Raw genomic sequence first — 23,044 nt, 5'->3', positions numbered from 1 at the left:
GTGTTACTCCATCTCTATTGTATCGATACATTGTAAAGTATTAACTAGTAATATTCTACCAAAATGTTCTTGCAAACTGTAAATGTCGAAAGGACAATTATTAATTTCTTCTTTTAGAATTTACACTTTCTTGTTAGCATGCCCTAAACTGAAAACCATGTACAGTTAATTGACAAAAATAAGATGACAGCCAATAAAGTTAAAAGAGAAGAATACTAGTACTAGTTTTAAACATCCAAGTATAGGGCACGAGATTTATAAAGTTTTTTTTTAATCAAAATATTAAAAATAATCATTATTGTTGCACCAAATTAATATCCCAATTGATTTTACATACAAAATTAAAAAATTTTAGGCTTCCAAACTTTTTCAATAACTAGAATTAATGTTAGTTATGTAAGAATGGGTCTCAACTTAGGATTAATAAATGAAATTAATTATTGGTATTTATGCTCCAGATTAACTCAACATGTGGAAAAAGGCCATGAAAGCAATAATTGTTTGATAAAAAATCTCTAGACCTTAGGAGTGCACATTTTCAAATCTAACCGCCAACAAATCAATCTTTGCTTGCGGATTCTAAACTTACATTATTTTGTTATTTTAAAATGAAATCTTGTAATATAAAACAAATAAAATTATTCTCTCGGAATAATTTAAGGGATTATTCCCTTGACAAACATTCCCTTGAACCGCATTTCAAAGTTGCAAACAAACAAGCAAAAAAACCCTTAAATCTCGAGCTAACCTGACAAGCGACTTAGGAACACGAAAACATTATTCTTGGGTAGGTTTGAAGGGGAAGGGAAAGAGGGGGGGGTGTGGAAATGGCCATGTCTTTTGTCCGTACTGCCAAAATCTTTGTCGCGGGCGCCGTGTCTTTTCCCATGTACCTCCATTTTTTTACCCTCCCCCTTTTTCCTATTTTATGTTGCTTGCCTCTATTCCGGGTAATTCCCCTTCCCCCATCCAAAGAACAAAGATGGAGCAAACCCCTCTCTCTTGTCTTCTTCCTCTTTCCCTTATATTCTTTCTTTTTCTGTTTCCACTTTTTGTTCACTAGATCTACATCCATTTTTATATTAGGGGGGAGTTCATAATTCTAATTGATAGATTAACCTCATTCCTCTAAAACCTTTTCATTGTTAATTAACTAAAGTATTTGAACTTTGATTTTTGTTTTAATTTATCAAGTCAGCTATACAGTAATGAATTTAACAATTGTTCTCTCTTTTAATAGGATTATACTATACTCCAATTAAAATTTACAAATTTTTTTCAACTTATAAGATCATGAACAATGTAAGTTTCTTTTTTGAATAATTAGGATATAAAATAAAAAATTGAGTTTAAATTGTTCGCTGAGATTTCAATAATGATTTTAAGTTCACACCGACTAGTTAAAAAATTGTCCAAAATTTAATGAGTAACAAAACAATTATTAGCTCCTCGACAGACAGTTCATTTAATTAAAATTCTTGCTTAAAAAACAACAAAATTGATGCATCATCACAGTCAGCTAAATTAATGTTTATGTTAGGCAAAGCATGATGAGTTTTTGAATCATCTAATTGTCATTACACCAAAACAAAATCTTAGAAAGAATGATACCGACACCTTTGAATTGGCATGACTTGCCGCAGCTTGTTGTTTCCACAGTAATATATTGTATCCCCCTAAACTATCGAAATCAACAATTAATTAATATCGAAATCGACAATTAATGTTTCAAACCTTGGCCATGTCGTTTCCTCAGAACTCGAATATTAACCCCATCAAAGGTTGTGTTTTTTTGTTTCATCTTGTTCATGCTTTAATCATTGGATTCCTCATCACATGCTTTTATACTAATAAATTAGGGTTTAATTAAAGCCATAAATTCTTCTTTGTGATCCCAAGACAGCTTGTTTTTATATAAGCCCGTGTACCTTAAAACCCTCGCCTTTGTTCCTCATTTTAGAGGCTCCCCAAAACCAAAGGGGGAATGCTATAACTAGGTACATTTTTTTCACCTAATTGTAGTTAATGGTTAAAAACAGAGACAAACAACATAGCTAAGAAACATGTATTGTAAGTATGATGTAAACGTACACTTTCATTTTTGTTTGTCCTATATGTGGCAGATGAAATGAAACCCACAAAAGAAATCCACTTGCCTCCTTTCAAAATTCACCAGTTTGTGAATCGCACTTAAAATTTGTACTCGAAAAGCTAGCTATGAGCAAATTGCAATTGTATAGTTGAATTTTTGAACTTTTTTTTATTGAAATATTCATTAAAGTGGACATATAAAAGTTGGGGTCGATGATTAACTATGTCTAATTGCCTAATGAGCATTTATAAACCGGCTTATCTCATCTTTAATTAATTCTAGGCCTTTTATAAGTGTGTTTAATTGATAATTAAATTGATAGGTAAGTAGAGAAAAAGAAAAGAAAGATATTGTATATACTGGGGAAAAAGTGATAGAAAGAGAGTTTGGTCTTTATGTGATTTTTGCTTTTCTAATTGTTTGAATTGGGAGTAATGATAAGAACAATAAGATAATTCTTTTTTTTAAAAAACACACATACATACCAAAGGCTGGCCAACCTTTTTTCCTGTCCAATAATTTGTTTTAAGATATAGTTTCGTGACCAAGTCCGTGGGTTAACCTTTCATCACATTCTAATAATTTTTCAAATTTATACAAAAGAAAAATAAAATATTTTTCTTTTCGATATAATCATTTACAAATATAATCAACTAAGAAATAATTTCATAAATAGTATATAGTTGGAGACAATTCAACAAATTAAAAGAATTGGATTGACCGCATACATGCATAATATGATAAATGTAAAACTCGATAATTTCAAAATTTTTATTTTCTAATTAAGATAAAATCTCGTTGATAGAATTTAATTCACGTGTTATTAATAAACATTTTGATATAATTATTTCTATAATTGATTTTATAAATATATTTTTCTCAGTATAATTGATTTTATGTTACTTCTCTTTAATTGGCGAGATAACCAAAGAATCAAATATATATTTTTTTTATTAAAATTAAAAAAAGATGTTACATATATAAAATCCCTTGAAGAATATATATATACCCAAAGCTGAAATTTCCTTAAATTTTCTGTGACGACAATGCTGGTTTAATCATTAATAATTAAACAATCATCGAAAAAAAAAAAGTAAAAGACACTTTGGTTTTCATTTGAAAATCAAGGGGCAGATATTTTTAATAGTTGAAAAATCAGCATATATCTAGAGTTGGTGGCAATAAAGAAGAAAGACATCTTGTTTGCATTTTCATGTTTTTGTCAGTTTCTCGTGCAAAAAGTATATGAAATAGCTTACGCCTTTAAGAAAAGGAAATAAAACTCTATTTTATACCATGGAAAATGCCCTTTTTGTAACCTAATTCCCGCATAAAATTGAAGTACATATTATAATTAGTTTGCTGAACCTCCAATCTATAGACATCATGCTTATTGGTAGTAAGTCTTATTTTCCTTATCTATTTTGCAAAAAAAAGAAAAAGAAAAAAAGAAGTGTAGGTAAATCTCCTACCAAATTTGAAGAAATGATTGCCCAAGTGCATGCTGTCAATCTATTATATTTCGGAATTATTAAGAATGCTAGCATTTTCGTGAACACAAATCATTTCCTGCCCAAAAGAACATCATTTCCCATATCAACATCAAATCCAATTTACTTAGTAGTCTGAAAAATATTTCACCAAACCATATATCGTAAAATCATTGATAGTCAATTTTGCAACTTGTCAACTAAATATAAACATTATTTGAAAGAAAAATAAAAAGTTTAACAATTAATTTATTCCTCATTAGACGATTTGTATTGACTGAGAATTTCCCTGAGTTGTCTAACAAAGATTGAAGAGGCATTTTTAGGTGAAAATGATATCCTGGTGCTTTGTTGGCTTGGCGTGCACGCATTTCAAAGCATCCAATCAATCTCATCCAGACATGGTTTTTTTTTTTTTGTGGGATCAAAATCAGCTAATCATTCCATAGTTTTTTTTTTTTTTTGCTTTTCTCACCTTTTTCTTAGGTTCTCCTTTTAATTAATTTTAATTTATGCTTCATATATAGTTCTAGTTTTTTAATTTTGCATATTCTTCATAAGGCATCATTTTTTTTAATCAGATATTAAAATAATATAGAATACAAATTATTTTAATAAGGGTGTATAGATAGGTTATTAAAGTAGTTATATAATTAAAAAATTAAAAAGGAATAATCTTGGCAGACAATAGAAAGAACCATATCTCAGTAGAGTATAAACAATTCCATCAATCATTCTCATTTTGAAATAATTAATCAGATTTCTCCCTTTCTTTTTCTTATGTCCTACTAAAATACTGATCCCAAAACCCTCTCACACCAAGCCTTTATTTTTTTTTTCTATTTTAATCCCTATTCTTTTGTCTTCTTATATATCATATGGGAAAAAATAATCCCCACTTTGCAGTTTTTTCTCTCCACTCATTCAGCTATATTGTTTTTTTATTATATATTAAAATAATTAACAATCGGTTATTTCTACACTAGCCTTTTCTAGCTTCCATGTGTCGAAAGTGTGCTGAAACAGAACAAGTCAATGGGGTAGAGGCCACAAAGTGAAGAAAAAGAAAGATTTAATTTTCAACCAATCTATTTGTTATGAGGCAAGTGTTTTTCCGAAGTCATTTTCATAAACTTTAGAAAAAGCTTAATTTCTGCTTTTATTACCTTACCAATTACATATTTAATATGATGCAATGAGTGAAGGAGATATATCCCGGGCCAAAAAACAACCAGCAGCTGTAACTCTACTTCTTTTAATAAAGTTGTGCTTATTTGCATACGTGTTATATATATATATTATCATACACTAAAAGAAAGATTCTAACACGATCTATTTTTAAACTTTAAGAGAAATTATTGACATTTGTTTTGCAAAGTTTGATTTTCTTGGTTTCCTCTTATGAAAGTCTCCTATTGTTGAAGTGAGATTACATTAATGTCAAATTGAATCTAATGGACAACATCAGACTTAAAATGACATAACAATCTACAATCAGACTAAACTTACTGCACATACCCCTCCTATGGAAGCTTAAATGAAAAACCCTTTTCCTCAGCATACAAGACGATCACCCGACCCTTAAGAAAAGTATATATCTAATCACGAGATACTTTTGGATTAAGAAGATCGAATGTGAAAAGTTGAGATATAGCTAAATTTTGAATTGAGTTAGAGCATGAACATTGCTTGGAGAGGTAAGGGAACAAAGAAATGAAAGTAATAAGTACGTAGTTACAGCCTACAAGACATTTGAAGCGTTGGATTAAACACGATTGTGATTATTGAAAACATGTAGGAAGGTGAAATGTATATAGCTTAATATATTTTAATTTGATGTAAACACGATCATGCTTGATGTTTTAGTAAATACCATAATTAATTAAATATAACTCTTTTATTAATAAAACTCTTTACCTTTCAAAAAAAAAATTGACGATAGATAACTCTTAATAATTGTAAGAGGACAAGGTGAGTTTGCAATAATCACTCCTTAAAGTATGCACATACATTAAATGAAGTTAGGGGCAGGGTGACGAGGTGTAGTCAAATATCGCATGTAAAGAATAAAATTGTACAAAATTTTATTATTTTTTAAATTAAAAAACAAAAGATTTACATGAAAAAATTTATATATCTTAATTATTTGAGATTTGGTGAATGTAAAATACTATACTTTATTTTTTTTTATAATTACGATAATGAAGATTCGAATTTTATTCTTTATACAAATGATCCATACATCAATCAACGAGTCAAATGCTCAGAATACTATTATACTTTATGTTTATATTTTATGAAAGTATAAAATTAAATCAATAATTCTATAACCATAATTATACAGATTCATAATGAGAATGATCTTTTGTTATAATTTATTATGTGATAACTATATTAAGTTTCACAAAGTTTTTTTTATGTGATTACACGTAAGAGTAAATCTAAATTAATTTAATAAAATATTATTTAACATACATGATATATTTGTTACATTTAATGCGAAATCAAGGAACAAACTAAATAAACCAACAACGAAAACATAAAATTGGACAAAATCCATACTTAGTGAGACTTAAATTTGAGATCTAAAATATTGATAAATGGATAAAGTTAAACCACTGATCTAACCTCCTTTCCACTTTTAAAATAAAGGAGAAAATTGAAAATAAAAATAAAAATGAAGGAAAGCAAAAGAAGGAAGAAAGTGGGTGAGTGGGTTATATATTTATTTAAACTCTTCAATCGAAAACATTAATTGCATGTCTCACAAAATTTGTCTCATTACAAAATAATAATAAAAACAAAATCATATTCCTCGTTCCGAATAGAATAATCTTTCATAAATAAGCGGAAAGGAATATGCTGATTGGAAATTAACGGTTAAGGGGGGGGTATTTCAGAAGAGGGTCCCATGACCAGACTGTCCGTTAACATTCGATTTTCAGAAGCGTGGGACAATAGAAACAATGTCATCAGATCCGACGGTGGACAATCATTCGAGTTTAAGCAATAGTGCCAAGCGAAGTACGAACGCAAAAAGGGCTATCTACCTGACATGGCAGATCACGTGCCTGGCAGCCCATTAATCAAACCGAACTTTATGGCCATGGTCGAGTCCAAGGCGCTAGAGGACGAACCATAAACTGAGATGGGTCCGTTGCCCACGTGCCACCACACGTGTAAACCAAGCAATATAAATATAAATATATTATTATTTTAAATTACTCAAGAAAAAAGAAATTGTCCAAAATGACTTATTCAACTTAAAATTTTCTAATTCAAATACTGAAAAGATAAGATTAAAATTTATAAAAGGCGAAAAAGATACAAAGTGCTTTTCACCGAGTAATGCTCATCAATTTTTCATACGTACTAAAAATAAAGCACGTGTAAGCATCATATTTAAGCATGTCAACCTAGATTCATGTTTTGACCTAAAAACTTTAAAAAAATAAAGTAAAAGGTGCAGATTCATGTACAACTTGAAAAAAGGAAGAAGAAAGTAGTCAGAGTTCAATTGGATGAGGTTGTCCACTAAATTGGCATACATTACAAATGGGATTAGTCAAATACTCAAATTTAGTTTTTCTTCTTGTGCATAATTATGTTAAGGGTTTGTGCAATGATGTTTACTTTTACCTTATTTTTATTGTATCATCATTTTGGGTAAGAACTTTGATGCTTGTACGCTTCTTAGATTAATGGGTTTCCTTTTATTTAAATTAACAAAAAAAAAAAAAAAGAAAAGGCAATGTATCAAAATTTCAACTACTTTATATAAGACAATGAACATCTCTATTGACCAATTTATATCTTTGCAATAATTAACCACAATACTCATCTGCCAAAAAGAGAAGGAAATAAACAAAATTTTACAATTAATTTTAGTATTGATAAAGAGGAGGTGTTCACAAATCCAAAAGATAAGGGAGAATTCCACAAACAATTTGGGTTTTGATTTGTTTGGAAAAAGAGAATAAATAAATAAGTACTTGTTTAATTTGGTTTTTCTTTTTCAGCTTATGTACTTTTGAAAGTAAAAGTCTCAATTTTTCAAAAAATACCATCTCTCTCTTAATCAATCTCCCTCTCATCTTTCTCCCTTTGCGAATCAGTCTTCTCCGATGTAAATTATGATTTCCTTCTCCTCTATTTCTCTCTCTCCAAATACTACTAAAAAAAATGTAGCAATAAAATAACAAAATTTAATTTTTTTTTATTTTTACAAATATTAAGAGAAAAAAAGATAAAAAAATTCAAAACTGGATTTAGGTATTATCTAAAAGTTTTCTCTCATTTACCAAAAAGAAATTTAATGTCAAATATATTATTTTCTCTTTTCTCTTTTTTCTTGGAGAATTAAAGCATCATGGTTCGATTATTTACTAAATTAACAAAAATTTAATACTATTACAACTATATAAAATTTGAGAACTGTTCCATTTTTGTATGAATTTTTTTATTTTAATATCTAAAATCATATATAAACTCAAAATAGATTTATTATGTTTTGATTTATTTGGTGATTGTAGATGACCTGAATACTTTTGATGATAATTTTAATTAAAGAGTTTATATAATTTCTTTTGCTAAATTGCTCACCAAATAGTTTTAATTTAATTTTAAAAATTATTATACTATTATTTTTCATAAGAGTTTTATAATAACTTTTAAATTAAAAAAAAACTAAGTCAAACAAGTTCTAAAAAATAATTTGTTTGGGTCTTATTTGCCAATTTGATGATTGTTGGTGAAGATTTTAAATATGATACAAGTAATTAATCAAATGAAAAATTAGAAGTTGACATTAATTTGGGGCTATGCTTGGAAAAAAACTCAATAATCCAAGTTCAAGACTTTGGAGTCAACTTGTCGGGTCGATTCATGCGTATAAATCAAGTTTGTGAAATTAGATTTACTTCTAGCCTTTAGACTTTTATAATCAGGCCAAGGAAAAATATAGGAGATGCTAGTCTAATGAGGTAGCCTGTCAACTAATTTCCTTTATGTACATTGTTTTGTCGTAATTTATTTATCTGCGCATTTAAGTCTCCAAATCTATGATAAGCTTTTTGATTTATCTCATCGCTTATATTTTACTTTAGTATTTTAATTAAAAACCATTTTAAAAAAGTATTTTATTAATTGAAATTAATTATTGGTAATAATTAATGTCGATTTTGAGTTATTATTTTACAAGCGAATATCATTATCACTACTAGTTAGTTAACCCAAAAATTTGTTTACAAAAATTAAAATCTAAACTTAATAAAAATTCATTTCTATGAGATTGGAACTATGGATTCAGTGCATTTCATGCACATAAATAAACGCAATTAAAAATACATCACTAGACATATTAATATATATTAATTCATTAAATCTAAGTTGCATGAAAAAATTAATGAGAAGAAAGAGAGTTAGGTTTCATGTGTTTGTTACTAATTTAATACTTACATTTTTTTATATACTTTTTGGATAAATATAAAACGTGTATATTGTGATTGAGGAGAAAAAAAATTGCTCTCGTTGAGACTTATATCTGACATATAATTATCTTAGGTTGCTTTTTACTTTAGAGTATATTTGGATACGATTAATCATGGAATAATTAAAATATTTTTTATTTTATTAAATTAATATTAACAATAAAATAAAAACTAAAAAAATTTGAAAGCTTTTGAAAGTAAAGTTAACTATGTTAAGTAGAAACATAACGGAAATAAATACTGTCATATTTTAAATCTAAAGGGGCAAATTTTTATTATCTCAAACCACAAGGTTTTTTTTTTGTAATTTAGTTTTCTTCTTTAAAATTTCCTAAAAACTAACAGAAAAAATGTATTTAATAAAAAACAAGAAAATGATTAGAATGTTATATTTATTATATAATAATTTATTGTAAAAGTAAATTCATTCATTTTGTTATTAAATAAAAATTAATTTTTAATTTTAAGAAAAATATTATTTACTTTCAAAAGAAATTTTAAAAAATAAAAATTAAATAGAATTTAATTATGAGAAATTAACATATGGACAAGATCACAACTATTCCAAACATTTTTCAATAGAACAAACATGTATCAAAGTGTCACACAACAAAAAGGTAAAGAAATAAAGAAACAGGCTACATTTAAAAATGGATTTAGATTAGATTATTGGAGCCCTATAATTAGGCGAAAATTATCATGATTAATTATGCAAATTAAATAATTGGGAGGGGATAAAGAAATTTGAGATTGACCTTGGTTTCAAAGGAGGTCAGAGAGGCGGTTTGTGGGGACAGCTAGCTAATACAAATACAACTCTTTTTTTTTCATTTCTCTATGGGCTTTCCATGTTTGAAAGGGACTTAAAGTTTTTGGACTGTAATGCCTGGCTAGTGGGGTGGGCCCCTACTTGGGCCCACCCGGCCCTCCTTTGCCTCCCTACTCTCAGATAAAAGAGAAAATTGTCCCTGGACGCCGACCTCTAACAACTTCTTCCTCTTGTTTCCCTTTTTTGTTTATTTTTTACTTTTTATGTTTTTGTATTTTCGCCAAAATCAAAACCTGGGCCCCTCCTGTAATTATTTCACTCGGACTTGCATTTATATTTGTTTCTTTATTTTTCTTTTAGGTTGACGTCAGCCTAACATCAACAATGACATGTCAACCCATGTCAATTTTTGTGGCCCGAACCCATGACTCCCAACCAGGCTCGGTTCTGATTTTCATTTTTCAAACCATGGAGCCTCACCTCTGGCCAGGGCCACTCTCTAGAAATGGGTCCTTTCACCTTTGTGAGGTGTTTTGTTACGGTTTTTGTATGAATGTGAATTTTGTATCGTATTTTCAACGAACAGGGTTGTAAAGTTTCATTTTGTAAACAAATTTTCAACGTAAAATAAGAGAGAATGTCATGATCTTACAAAAAAATTATGAATTTCACATTAATTATATACTAAAATGATATTAAACATACAAAAATTCACATTACTTTTAACTTAAAAAGTGCTTTTTATGAAAAAAAATCATAAAACCAATAGATCAAAATGAACAATTACAAAAATTGATGTGAACCGTGACATGCTGCCTCACATAAAGTTAAGAATTATAGTATGCCCCTTTGAAAAGATAATGTTAAAAAATTAGGTTAAATTCAAATTATTGGACATGAGTTTTTTTTTTTGTATATGTTAATGATAATTATTGTAAGACTCAAAGTTAAAACTTATTGATATTGAATGTATCATTTGGAGATTAAATCATGCAGTTATATCTTTCGTTCCCATATTTTTCCCATCTTATGGCCTCCTTGTCTTCTCATACCCTTCCTAATTAGTCTCATTGTATCCATATATATCCAAATATAAACTAAGTGTAAATTAAAATTCAATTGGTTGACATGTGATAAAAAAATTAATTTATTAAAATATTAAAACTTATTACTAATAAAAAGTGAATGGCGGGAAAAAAAAGGGAAATGTGTTACTAATAATTTATGCTTACACCAAATCGGTCCACTATCATTTCCTTTGTCAACTTTTAATGATACTTTGGTCATGTAAATCCGACAAAGTTAATCCAAGCAGATCTAGCTATAAACCACGATTATAATTGGATAAACTCTGTAAAGAGCAAGACTCTTTCTCATTTGAGAGAGAGGGAAAGGGAGGAGAACAAAACCAAACAAAAAGGAGAGATGGGTGTTCTTACCTAACTTGTTTTCGCAGTTAAATGTCTTCAAAGTTTGCCTATGGTTGACCTCTACATGCTTCGGTTGTTGAGAAATGTTTCGAGACCAACGGTCCCAATTCGTCAACTTTCACAATCATCTCTAAAGCTAAACACACATTCTAATTATTCAAGTTTCCGACTCTCAAACAATGATGACACTTTGTGTTCTTTTTCTTTTCTAACACCGTCCTACTTCTTATACTTGTTGCCCAATGGCCTTCCCTTTCTTAAGACTTTACTCTTACGCTAGACAGAGAGATCAAATTTTCATGCCTCCGAATCATCATTGTCTTAATACCCAAGTTTCAATGTATTTTCATTATCAGAACAAGAAGGACGTTGTTTGTGTTCATATTAGTACTACGTAAGTACAGTACACCTTAATCTCAACATGTGAAAGTTTTGTATTATTGTATTCTTAGCATATGTATTATCAGTCACATTTGTCACAAAATTGGGCAAATTCCATTTAAAGCTTATTTAATGAATTTTTTTTAATTTTAAAATTTTAATTTTTTTTCTTTAAAGCACAAGATTTATAAACAATAAGTATTTATTGTCCCTAAAAACCATCCCATTAGGTATAATTTGTTATCATCAACTTGAAAATTTTAGTATTTGTATATAAAAAAAGATAGTAAACTTATATGCTTACAAAAAAATTAACATAAATACGTTATTGTATAATCAAAATCTCGTAAAATCTTTTGTGAATTCTCTAGGAGGTTTGTTTATCAGTAACAGATATATGTATGCTTGATGCAATTTATTATTCTCATTAAAAGTTCAACTTGCTGGTGAAAAAATAGAGAGAATAATTTGAAGTTTGCTTCAACAATTATGACTCATGAGATGGCAAAATTGTTTATTTACCAGAAAAGAAAACAGAAGAAAAACCCGGCCCACTAAAATTGGGATGTGAGAGTGGGCCAAAGCCTAAGGATCATTAGTTGGGCTAAAACCACAAGACAAACCCAATTCTAACATCGGACCGTCAAGCCCAAATCGAAGTCTTTCTCCTTCCTGTAGTTTGAAAAACGGATTCCCTAGCTTTGCGTCTCTGTCCTAAAACCCCCCTTAAAACCTCCGATTCAATTTTCAATTTCGTTTTTTTGAAAGAAAATAAAAAAAATGGCAATATTTGGAGCAAGAAAATTTCTATCGCGAAGCTTTTCGACTCTTTCTCCTCTACCCTTACGCGTGTGCATTGTCGGAAGCGGTCCCGCAGGCTTCTACGCCGCCGAAAAGGTATTCAATTTATCATACTTGATTGATCACTTCATAATTAAGCTTAATTGAATCTGAATTAGCTGATTTTCTGATTTGAACTAAATCACTAGATGTTGAAGACGCATCAAGGATCACAAGTTGACATCATTGATCGATTACCTACGCCCTATGGATTGGTACGCTCCGGCGTTGCACCTGATCATCCTGAAACTAAGGTCTATTCCCCCACTCCCCCCCTTTTTTTAATGAGTGGCCAATTGTTTTTTTTTTCTTAATCGTTTTGTTGTTGTGTAAATTAATGTTCTTAGTTAAGCTAAGTTTTGGTAGAATGCCTGCAACAGAATGTAATTAATCAATTCTCTCGGGTTGCGCAAAATGGAAGGTGCTCCTTTTGGGGGAATATCACTCTGGGATCTTCTGTATCTCTGGCGGAGCTGCGGGAGCTTTACCATGTTGTAAGATGTTAGATTACTGACGTTTTCTAGTGTTTGTTTTGTAGGCTATAGCGGTTAATCTGTTTACCTTTATTTTTTTATTTTTTGGTATGCTTGTTTATTTTGACGAAATTTGAATTGAATTGAGCAGGTTGTGCTTGCTTATGGCGCGGAAAGTGACAGAGTTCTAGGCATTCCAGGGGAAGTATGTTCAATGGAAATTAGAGTTTTCCTGATACAGTTGCAGTGGCTAATTGTTAAATATTTTGAATCTGTGGGAAATGGTGATTTTTAAATGGAGCTGTAATGGCTGTTGCTCATGAATTTTTTATGTAAATTTTGTATATAGGATCTGAAAGGGGTTCATTCAGCTAGAGAGTTTGTTTGGTGGTATAATGGGCACCCGGATGGAACAAACCTGGACCCTGACTTGAAGAGCACTGATACAGCTGTTATCCTTGGTCAGGTACATTTTGTCTTTCATCAATTGCTATGAAGTTAGCTTGATAGCATTATGGCAATGCTTAGGCTGGTCATTTGAAGGTTTTTTTTCTCATTTAAGTTAAAAAATTTCGTAGTTGAGTAGTTATTAAATTCGAGTTGGATAGGGCATAGTACCAATTCAAGGGGAGGTAAGGACAAGTGGAAAGGATCTGTGAGGCATTAGTTAAGATTAAGGGCTATAGTCAAGTGTAATGACTTAGAGGATTTGATCAGAGACATTTTGATTTCAAGTTTTCAACAAATGAGATTTGTGCAGTCATTCTATGATCAGGTATGCTTTGAAGGCATTCATTGGGTACATTCAATAAATGTAATAAAAAATATATGACTCTTATGATATGCAAGCTTATTAATGATATGAATAAAGATCAAGATCTCAGTTAGGAGATAAATTTTTTTATTGTGGTAATTTATACCCAAACCTCTCTAATAGTGAGTGTTGTTCAAGGCTGCTATAGATATGTTAGTATCTGTTGAGGATGTGTTATATGTCAGATATATGCAACTTTCTAATTTTGGGTCCCTGGAAATGACTGGTTTGCCAGATTTATAATTTTTTTTTTCTTCAACCATAAGTGAAATGAAGACTTGTTGCTGATAATATATTTTCTACATGTGGGCCTCCATGTCATAGACTTGGCATTATTAGCATGCTGCAGTTTGAATCGTCTCGTCCTTTGCAGACATGCCAGCTAGGCTTGTGTCCATCCTTACAGCAATGCAAATCCATAATTTTCAATGCTTTCCCATCCTGCACTGTTATGGTTGGATGTGATCCCTGATATGTGTGTTGGAGTATAGATAGCTGTAGTATTGATGTGTTAACTTTTCAGGGAAATGTGGCTCTTGATGTTGCTCGTATCCTTTTACGACCAACATCTGAATTGGCAACAACTGATATCGCCAGCCATGCTTTGACTGCTTTGGAGCAAAGCTCTATAAGGTTTCTCATCCTGTTCCTTAAAAGTAATTCCATAAATCTGTTCGCAATTTATCAGATTTTATGTTTAACGAACTCAATATTATTACAGGAAAGTATATCTGATTGGAAGACGTGGACCAGTCCAAGCAGCTTGTACTGCAAAAGAGCTCCGTGAAGTTCTTGGTAATTCCATAGTGTATTGGAATGCATTATTTTCTTAATCACAGAGTCAAGAATGTTTAAATAAGGATATGCTGTTTCGCCTACTAATAATTCTTTTTTGGTGTTGACCCTTGTCTGTGGAGATGGAGGAATATTTGTCAATCTGAACTTTGTTTGGAAGGTGGACATTGTATTCTTGAAGTTGTAGCTTAGTATGACTGGTGTGGAGTTGCTGTTGTCAAATGATCCATTTCTCACACTCTATTCTGCATAGTTTGTGGTCAATTATAACATACTTCAGATTACTTGCAATATGACTTATTGCTACTTTCCATGTGAGGTCTATGGATTATTAATACTTTGAGAAAATTGCTGTTCGTGGAATAGAAAATTGTTCTAATTCTTTGCAATTTAGATAAGTTTTAACCCTTGTTTTGCAGGTATTAGGGATTTGTGTATTGACATAAAGGAAGCTGATTTGAAGATAACCCCAGCAGATGAGGTACATCTTACCTTCTAATCCTAGCTGGTTTTCCAAACTAATGTACGTCATTTGTTTTTTAATACAAAAAATAATAACGATTATTGGTATTTGCTATTTTTAGAATTTTTTTGGGGTTGGGCGTTGGGAGGGGGGGGGGGGGGGGGGTGTGTACTAGGTCTTTGGCTAAGCAATGAGAGGTATCCTTTTCATTAGCTTCTTTAGCGTCCAGTTCTTTGTATTTATGTTTTTGCCATCTTCATGTTATCTTTTTATAAAGGAAGAAATGAAAAACAGTCGTATTCATCGGAGGATTTATGAGTTACTCTCTAAGGCAGCCATTGCTGGACCTTCCCAACCTAGTTCAGGTCAACGTGAACTTCATTTTGTTTTCTTCCGTCAACCTGATAGGTTTCTAGAATCATATGACAATGAGGGATATGTTTCTGCGGTGCACCTTGAGAAGACAGCTCTAAAGGGTATCTCTTCTCTCTTTAAATTTTTGCAGTATATCTGCTCTCTCTCATATGCAAATTTGTGAACTAAACAGTATTGAGGCTGTGAAACACGAGAAATGATCCATTAAATATAACTTCATTTTGTAGGTGTTGGCCCTGGAAAACAGATTGCCACGGGTACTGGACAATTCGAAGATCTTGCTTGTGGGTAATTTCTTTCCTTCTTTCATTTTTTTTCCTCCCTGGATATCAGGCTTTAACTTTTAATATACATTTCCATCTATGATGTTGATGTTTTCCCCTACTCATTTGAGGAACTTGGTTGTAGATATTTCAAATATTTATTTTGTTGCACTTCATGTTGTCATGTAATGACATAGGGCATATTGCTGATTGCTTGTCCAAAAGGCAAATGGTTTGAGTTATAGTGAGTAAAAATCCCTTGTTTATAGTGATATGACCTGCTTTCTCACTGAAATTTAACAATGAGTTGTGACCTACTGAGAGAATTTCTTCTTCCCTGTTTTTGGAACCTCAAGTTTGATTTCTAGTAACTCTGTTGTGGTACCATGTAGTAATGTTTTTCTTCCTGCAGGATTGTGCTAAAGAGTATTGGCTATAAATCAGTGCCAGTGGACGGTTTGCCATTTGACAATCAGAAAGGTAAAGAAAAGAATAGCTTAACTAGTAATCTGGTATTATTTCCTACTTTTTTGAGAAATAAGCTAATATAATTTTGTATAGAATTTCTCTGGCCAGCTCAAGCTTTTCTTACAAAATTTGAAAAGAAAAAAAGATTGCTTACTTCTCAACTCATGCAATTTTCTCCAGGTGTGGTACCAAATATAAAAGGTCGAGTTCTAAGTGATAATTCAGGAGATCCTACATTGCTTGAGAATGGCTTGTATGTCTGTGGGTGGTTGAAGAGAGGGCCAACAGGCATTATTGGCACAAACCTTTACTGTGCTGAGGAAACTGTAAGTTCTCTCATGTTGCCTAAACAGATATTTTGAGTTTGTTTTGAAGACCAGGACTGGCTTTGTTGATTGTAATGTTTAGCATCTTATTAAGAGTTACATGTATGTTCCTAACTGCACCCTTGTTATGGCAGGTTGCAAGCGTATCAGAAGATCTTGAACAAGGAGTGTTACCATCAACAACCAGCTTGCCGAAACTTGGACGAGAAGGACTCCTCCAGATTTTGGACGATAGAAACGTCAGAGTTGTTCCATTCAGTGCTTGGGAAAAGATTGATGAGGAGGAGAAGAGACTAGGGAGTTTGATAAATAAACCCAGAGAGAAATTGACGACATGGGAGGAGCTACTGAAAGCTGCCACGGAATGAATGTGCCCCTTCTCAAGTGTTTTCTTTGTCGTCCGAGACAGGACACAGCACTTTGGAAGGCTTGAACCACAAGAATATGCCCCTTCTCTAATCAAATACTTATATTTTTCCCTAATTTTTTAGGCCATAAGATTTTTTTTTGTTGGTGAAAAGGAAAAAGATGGTTGTTGTCCCTTGTAACAAGTTGGGCTTGAAGGGAAACTGATTTTTTATTTTTCTTAGCCATTAAATTGAATTGTCAAATAAAATTTGAATTTTAAATTTGTTCCAAATTATTTGTGAATTTTTCTCATGAACCTGAATACCTGATTGTCTAGTGCTTGATTAACGTGGAGTGATTCATAGGCCATTTCAGATCTTACCTTATTGGGCCATGCACCCACCAATTTTCCCAAATCCAGCCCCAATAATAGGGCCATGACGATATGGGCAATGTTGTCAGCTATTTTTCATTTGTTTTCCACTTTTTACTATTTAAAAGTCCTGCACTGCATTGCTGCTGTTAATAGTGGCTGATTGAGAATGAGCAGTACCATCTTTGAATCCATTAGATACTAAGAAAAGGTTGTAGGAGCCTAGAGCTGGCACCGAATTGCAGGGATTGCATGCCTTTTGTTCTTTTTGGTACTCTCTTGGATTTTTTAAGGGTACCCTCTACAGTTTTATTGATGTGTTTCCACAGATATTTGTCTTCATCTTTCTTGGAAACTAGTAATCTGCTGCTACCTTGTCAAGCATCAAGTTTTTTTCATTGCTTCGGCAAATTTAATTGGCCGTTGATTGACCAGAGCCATCTTAAATCATTGTTTCACTTTTGACTGAGGGTGGTTTGGAGCCTAGATCAAGGCTTGCATTGAGTTGCAGTTACTGCATGCTTTTTGGTAATACTCTCTTGGATTGTTTGAAGATCCCTTTGTGAATTACGACTTTATCTCTGTGCTTCTACGGATATTTTGCCTTTTTATCTTTCCTGGATATTAGTACTCTGATACCATGAACAAGCATCACGCATCTTTCGACTTTCATTTGTTTGCCTGTAGATAAATTCATTAATGGATTTGGGGTGGGGGTTAAGGCTTTGATCAGAAACATCTCTCCTCGATCCTGACATGACATGTAACTATGGCATTTGCTTCACCATTTCAATAGCCAGCTAGTTCCTTTCCTAATTAGGATAAATTAATAGGTGCTAAATTTTATCTTGTTTATTTATTTTTTTCATTTCAATTGTGTATCATGAGCCAACGCCCAACTGACAATTCCTTATGGGCAAAATAGATTGTGAACAAAGTCAAATTCCACCCATGTTTTTCAATGCCAACCACTTGCCAAAAGCCAGCATCTCCAGAGTGATTTAGCTGCTCCAAAGTCTACACTATTCTGGATATTATCATGAGAAGATTGAAGGTTGAAGCCTGAATTACTTTCCAGACTCCTCAGGGCTCCTGATGTCACATCAACCTGTCACTTCTTGCACCAAAAAGGATTCCAACTATAACTTCCACTAAAGATATTATGACCCCAAGCCTTTAGAAACAGCAAATTGAAAGGGACTTTCCCATTTTGGGGAAAACAGCCATAGTTTTCCCTCTTGCCCCCTCAATTTACTCTCAAAAGCTCTCCCCTATATAACACTTGGTTTTAAATTATTACGCTTCCAAAACGTGACATGATACTTTCATGCATATTCACCTCCCAATATCTCTTTGATTTTGAATTCTGACCTTATAGTATGGTTCAGGAGTCATATCATATATTTTGCAGTTCAAATGTCAACCCAATTTTGATCTTTCTTTCTTTTGTTTTAAATATGATCATTACAGATTTTCCTGTCTGTACCTCATCGGAGTTTAATGATGTATTTAATGCAACACACTAACAAACACGGTTCTCACATCCAATCTTAGACTCTAGACTATAGCCTCTAAATAATCAAGTTGGATCCCTTGTTCCTGTTTGCTGCTGTGGTTATGCTCAAAGAGAGAGACTGACTTGACCTTCTTAAGCATCCATCAGTTAGCCTATAACTTTTGCATGTCAAAGGAAAGGTCCCGTTCGATGTCAAACTCTGAACAAACTCAACCCCATTTCTCAGCCAAGAGATTTTAGAGATTTCCTGGGTTTTGATCGTAAAAATTACTTGAATTTCTGATTCTGGTGTCACCAAAATGGAGCCAGACATCATAAGGAACAAAGCACAGTATTTACAAGAGGAAAATCTTTCTTTCCCTTTTCTTTTTCCTACTAAACTTGATTGCATGCATATGAACAGGGCCTGATAGGACATGTACTTGACCTGCTTTAAACCAAAATTTTCAAGTAGGATGACTAGTGATTAAAAATTTTGCCCTCAATTGGCACTGCTGGGTAATCTCTTTTCTTCTTTTGCTATGTATTTTTACTTTACGGGTTGAACTTTTACGCTGAACTCTGCTGCCATTCTGTCAGCTAGCCAGTAGCTAGTATGATTCTACTCTCACTCCCGATTGTTATTTCATGATTTCTCCATGAAAGCCGGCACTGACATGTCTTTTTGGTCATATGCTCGTATTTTCTCTGCATCCAGCAGCAGCATCTAAAAACTTTCTTTTCCTGCTTTTAAATTGAAGGGTTTTGCTATTATAACTTTATCATAGAAGTAAACGAAAGCCATGATTCCATGAGACTCTCCTCTAAGACACATGCTAGCCATAGATTGAATTCTTCAATAAACCAATGCAGATGCCTACTATGTCGCCGGAATGGTTCAGATGACCGCCTGGATAGTTGATGTCTTGGAGAACAGCTATACATAAGTTTTCAATCACACAGAAAAACCTTGATCAATTATGTACTGATTGTTGGTACATGAGGTAGGATTCAAGCCCCCTCGCTCTCAATAATTCAGATGATATGCATGGGGGCCCTTTGATAGAAAGCTAGTGGGAGTACGATAAAAGCCTGCATTCCCACTACCTATCAGTTCTAGGACATCAAGCTCGAACTCTTGTCTTCATAAGACCCACAGTTTCCAGTAACAGGTACGAAGGGCCTTTGAATGTGACAATTCTTGGATGAAGGAAAGTTGAACTCACAAATTTGCTTGTTAATTCACACACTTCACAGTTCACGGAATTGGAGCCAATTCTACAGAGCCTTAGTAATGAATTCCAAATCTCTTCTGCTTCAATAGGAAAAAATATTTGTTGTATGTGATTGACCTTTCAGGGCTGATCAGCTTGGGAGGAACTGAGTTCATTTCTTACTAGAGTCACATTTCGCCAGCTAGAATGTTAATCAAAGTTTGGCTTAACTATTCTATAATTGGAATAGATTCTTGTGGTGATGAAGTTGATCACCTTGATTTTCAGCAGGGAGCAGTGGATTTCTATTTGCATCTTGAAGTTGTACAGTGATCTATAAACCTATGGCGGTGGGGTTCCATGGTTCATGGCCTTCCTCCTGATATAAAAGCTTAAGTGTCTGATGCGCAGCTGTTGTTATTATTCATATATAGGGTATGATGGTCTATTCGGGACTTGGGAAAAGTTTGTGATTCCTCCCCATTTGTTTAATCAAATCCCGCATGGGGTCGAGGGGTCCTGTTTTGAAGATTCATGTTGTCTCCTATCTCTTACCAGAAAGTCTTTGGTCCGATTATGACCACCATTTTCACTTTTTGGATGTTGGACATTAGTTAAAGGTCCTGTTTGCTTTGTCAGTCTAATGAAACCTTGCATTTCCAATAGTTTGGACTATGATTCACTTTGAAACTAAATTAACTAACCAAGTTTTCAATAACAATTTGATCAGCTCTCTACAGGGGTGTCTCAATTTCTTCGTAGTATTCTCAAACTTATGTCATCTTCAGGCAATGAGACACTGGAACAGAAACAGGCAACCTTAATGTTATGTTATCCATTGTCAAATGGCAAAAACGTCAGACTATAAATCCTTGTTTCATACTGAATCTTCCTTCCTCCGATAATTGTATTCTTCTCTTTGCCAAGGGAAACCAATGATTAAAGGGAGTAGTTACTCATGTTCAGCCTTTCTTAATACGTTAACTTCTAAAAAAAAGAACTCAATGCATACAAAATTCTAATAAATAACTTTTGGAGAAAGAAGTCAGATCTTAAAAATCATATGTAACATAAAATATCATTAAAATCCAAAATAATTCACTTTTCTATAAGCTTTTTTGCGAAGTTCACACGTGCAGCTTTAATAAAATTTTTAAGTTACAACTTAACTTCAGTCATATCAAAATAATCATGATTAAAAAGAGAATTAATATTACGAGATTAACGGACACGAGTCTATAGCCTTAGGTACTGGGACTCAAAACTCAAAACCCTTCCTCTCCTGTTCATCAAAACAAATATGGAAGTAATATTCAACCTGTCTGTAAAGTATAAAATGACCCTATACATCTAGCAGTAGAGAACTTGAGTTTGCTCTTGGATTTAAACACTCTGGCAATGATCTCCTCCCTCCCTCGCTGACTGTGACTGCCATTAGTGTAGAATTGATACCCTGTCGAAGCATTGAAGGGGGAGAACAAAAAAATATACTAGAATCATGATGTGAGTGGAGGTTAAAAAGCTTAGCTTATCCCATTATCCTGTTAACCACGTGGGTACTTCCCTGTAAGGAAAAAAAAAAGTGCAAGGAACAGAGGACCCGCAAAGTTGCAAATGCCCACCACAAAAAGGAAAAAACATAGGATTAGGGAAGATAGTTGAGCTTGGCCAAACACCAAATACAATGAAAAGCAGAGAAGGAGCCAAAAGGGGCCATCTTTCATGGAAGTGGGCTGGCCACACCACACGCTTTCTTCTTTCATGCGAACACCCGCTCCCTAACTGGTTACGCTGCCAAGCTTGAATCTACTATTCTACTATATACTTGGCACGGATATTAGTATACTCTCACTTTGCTGGCCATTTTTCGGGGTCCCACCGTAGAGAATTTTGGGCATCGGGGGGGCCCCATTATTGCTCTCCAATGGGTGGGGCCCTGTTGCGAGATTCTCTTTCTCTCTTTTTCATCGAGCTGATAAGTTTGGCTAATGATGGATGGTGGAGGGTACTTCCAACACTGGCAAGTGTAAGATGACGATTGGCGGTCGGCCATGGTTAGGGTGGCGTTTGAGCTTTGCTGGGTTGAGAAGGGAAGTTCTGGTTCGTGTGTTTTTCGGTTGATTTCTGACGACACACACGAGCTTGAAGAGTTGCTGGCAAACTCTGGAAACTATAATGGTTAAACTAACTAGTCCGTTCATAAAGGTGAACAGGTTTTATATTCCAATTGAGACACATTTTTTCGTTTTCACTCTTTTGTTCTTAACCGTAAAATACATAAAGAAAAATTTACTATTTTACATGAACTTGTTTGACTTGATTTTTTTTTAATTTAAAAGTTACTATTAAGTTTTTATGAAAAATAATAATTTTTAAAATTAAATTAAAGTTATTTGATAAATTTTTTTTATAAATTATAATTTTGATTAAAATTATCATAAAAAATATTTTTTTAAAAGATAATATTATAATTATATTTAACAGATGAAGATATTTTTGAAACAAAAATAAAATTTTCTTACATTTTTTAAAAAAAAAAAAAAAAAGTTCCTCATATGAGCTTTTCCAGAAGTTATTTTTTTTCAAAATTTTATTTTTAAAAAAAATTACTTTTTTTTAAGAGTTTTTCAAAATTTATATTTGACCTAACTTTTACTTCTAAGATATAGATAAACTAAAAAAAACAGGTCAAACAAGCACATACGAAATTAGTTCATTGTCCTATTTTTATTATAGTTTTTACTTTAAAAAAATGAGAAGAAGTTAGTGATAAGAGAAAGCTTACTTTCTATGATATTACAGAAAAGTACTGGATTAACATGATCCTGGGACTAATTTTGCTACTTAGTAATTTTTCTTATAAAAAAATTATGTTATGAAAATTCGGGGTTTACTTATACTTAATTAAATTTTTTTAATTAAGAAAAAGAGATTTCAAATTTTATTATTTAAATACAAAAATTATGTACTAATTAATAAATTAAATACACATATGTATATATTTAATTAAAATTGGCTAAATGTTAAATAGTGATATTGCTGTATGATATTGCTAAACAGCTTTAAAGTTTCTTTGTTTTTTCTTGTATTTCTACATTGCTTTTGGACATCATAAACAGGTTAAATTCTTTGGTTTTTTAAAGCTT

General features: G+C 32.3%; 1 protein-coding gene across 1 annotated transcript; it reads left to right on the top strand.

The window, feature by feature from the left end:
- Nucleotides 1-12,366: 12,366 nt before the first annotated feature.
- On the top strand, nucleotides 12,367-17,108 carry LOC18588561 (Pyridine nucleotide-disulfide oxidoreductase family protein). Its single transcript, XM_018126576.2, has 13 exons — nucleotides 12,367-12,548; nucleotides 12,641-12,745; nucleotides 12,872-12,985; nucleotides 13,116-13,169; nucleotides 13,314-13,430; nucleotides 14,302-14,411; nucleotides 14,500-14,573; nucleotides 14,993-15,054; nucleotides 15,314-15,512; nucleotides 15,639-15,699; nucleotides 16,087-16,154; nucleotides 16,323-16,468; nucleotides 16,603-17,108. The coding sequence occupies exons 1-13, from the start codon at nucleotides 12,432-12,434 to the stop codon at nucleotides 16,834-16,836; spliced, it is 1,461 nt and encodes a 486-aa protein (XP_017982065.2). The 5' UTR covers nucleotides 12,367-12,431; the 3' UTR covers nucleotides 16,837-17,108.
- Nucleotides 17,109-23,044: the final 5,936 nt, after the last annotated feature.

Source organism: Theobroma cacao, chromosome 9, assembly GCF_053813885.1.
Source record: "Theobroma cacao isolate CCN51 chromosome 9, ASM5381388v1, whole genome shotgun sequence".
Classification (NCBI taxonomy): Eukaryota; Viridiplantae; Streptophyta; class Magnoliopsida; order Malvales; family Malvaceae; genus Theobroma; species Theobroma cacao.
The sequence above is the reverse complement of the archived record's forward strand: the minus strand, read 5'-3'. Positions and strand labels throughout refer to the sequence as shown.

Excerpts from the sequence above, each read along its gene's own strand:
- LOC18588561 (XM_018126576.2), top strand. The coding sequence starts at position 12,432 with ATGGCAATATTTGGAGCAAGAAAATTTCTATCGCGAAGCTTTTCGACT. Across the intron at positions 14,412-14,499 it reads TTGGAGCAAAGCTCTATAAG|GAAAGTATATCTGATTGGAA; the intron begins GTTTCTCATCCT and ends ATATTATTACAG. Across the intron at positions 16,155-16,322 it reads GCCATTTGACAATCAGAAAG|GTGTGGTACCAAATATAAAA; the intron begins GTAAAGAAAAGA and ends AATTTTCTCCAG.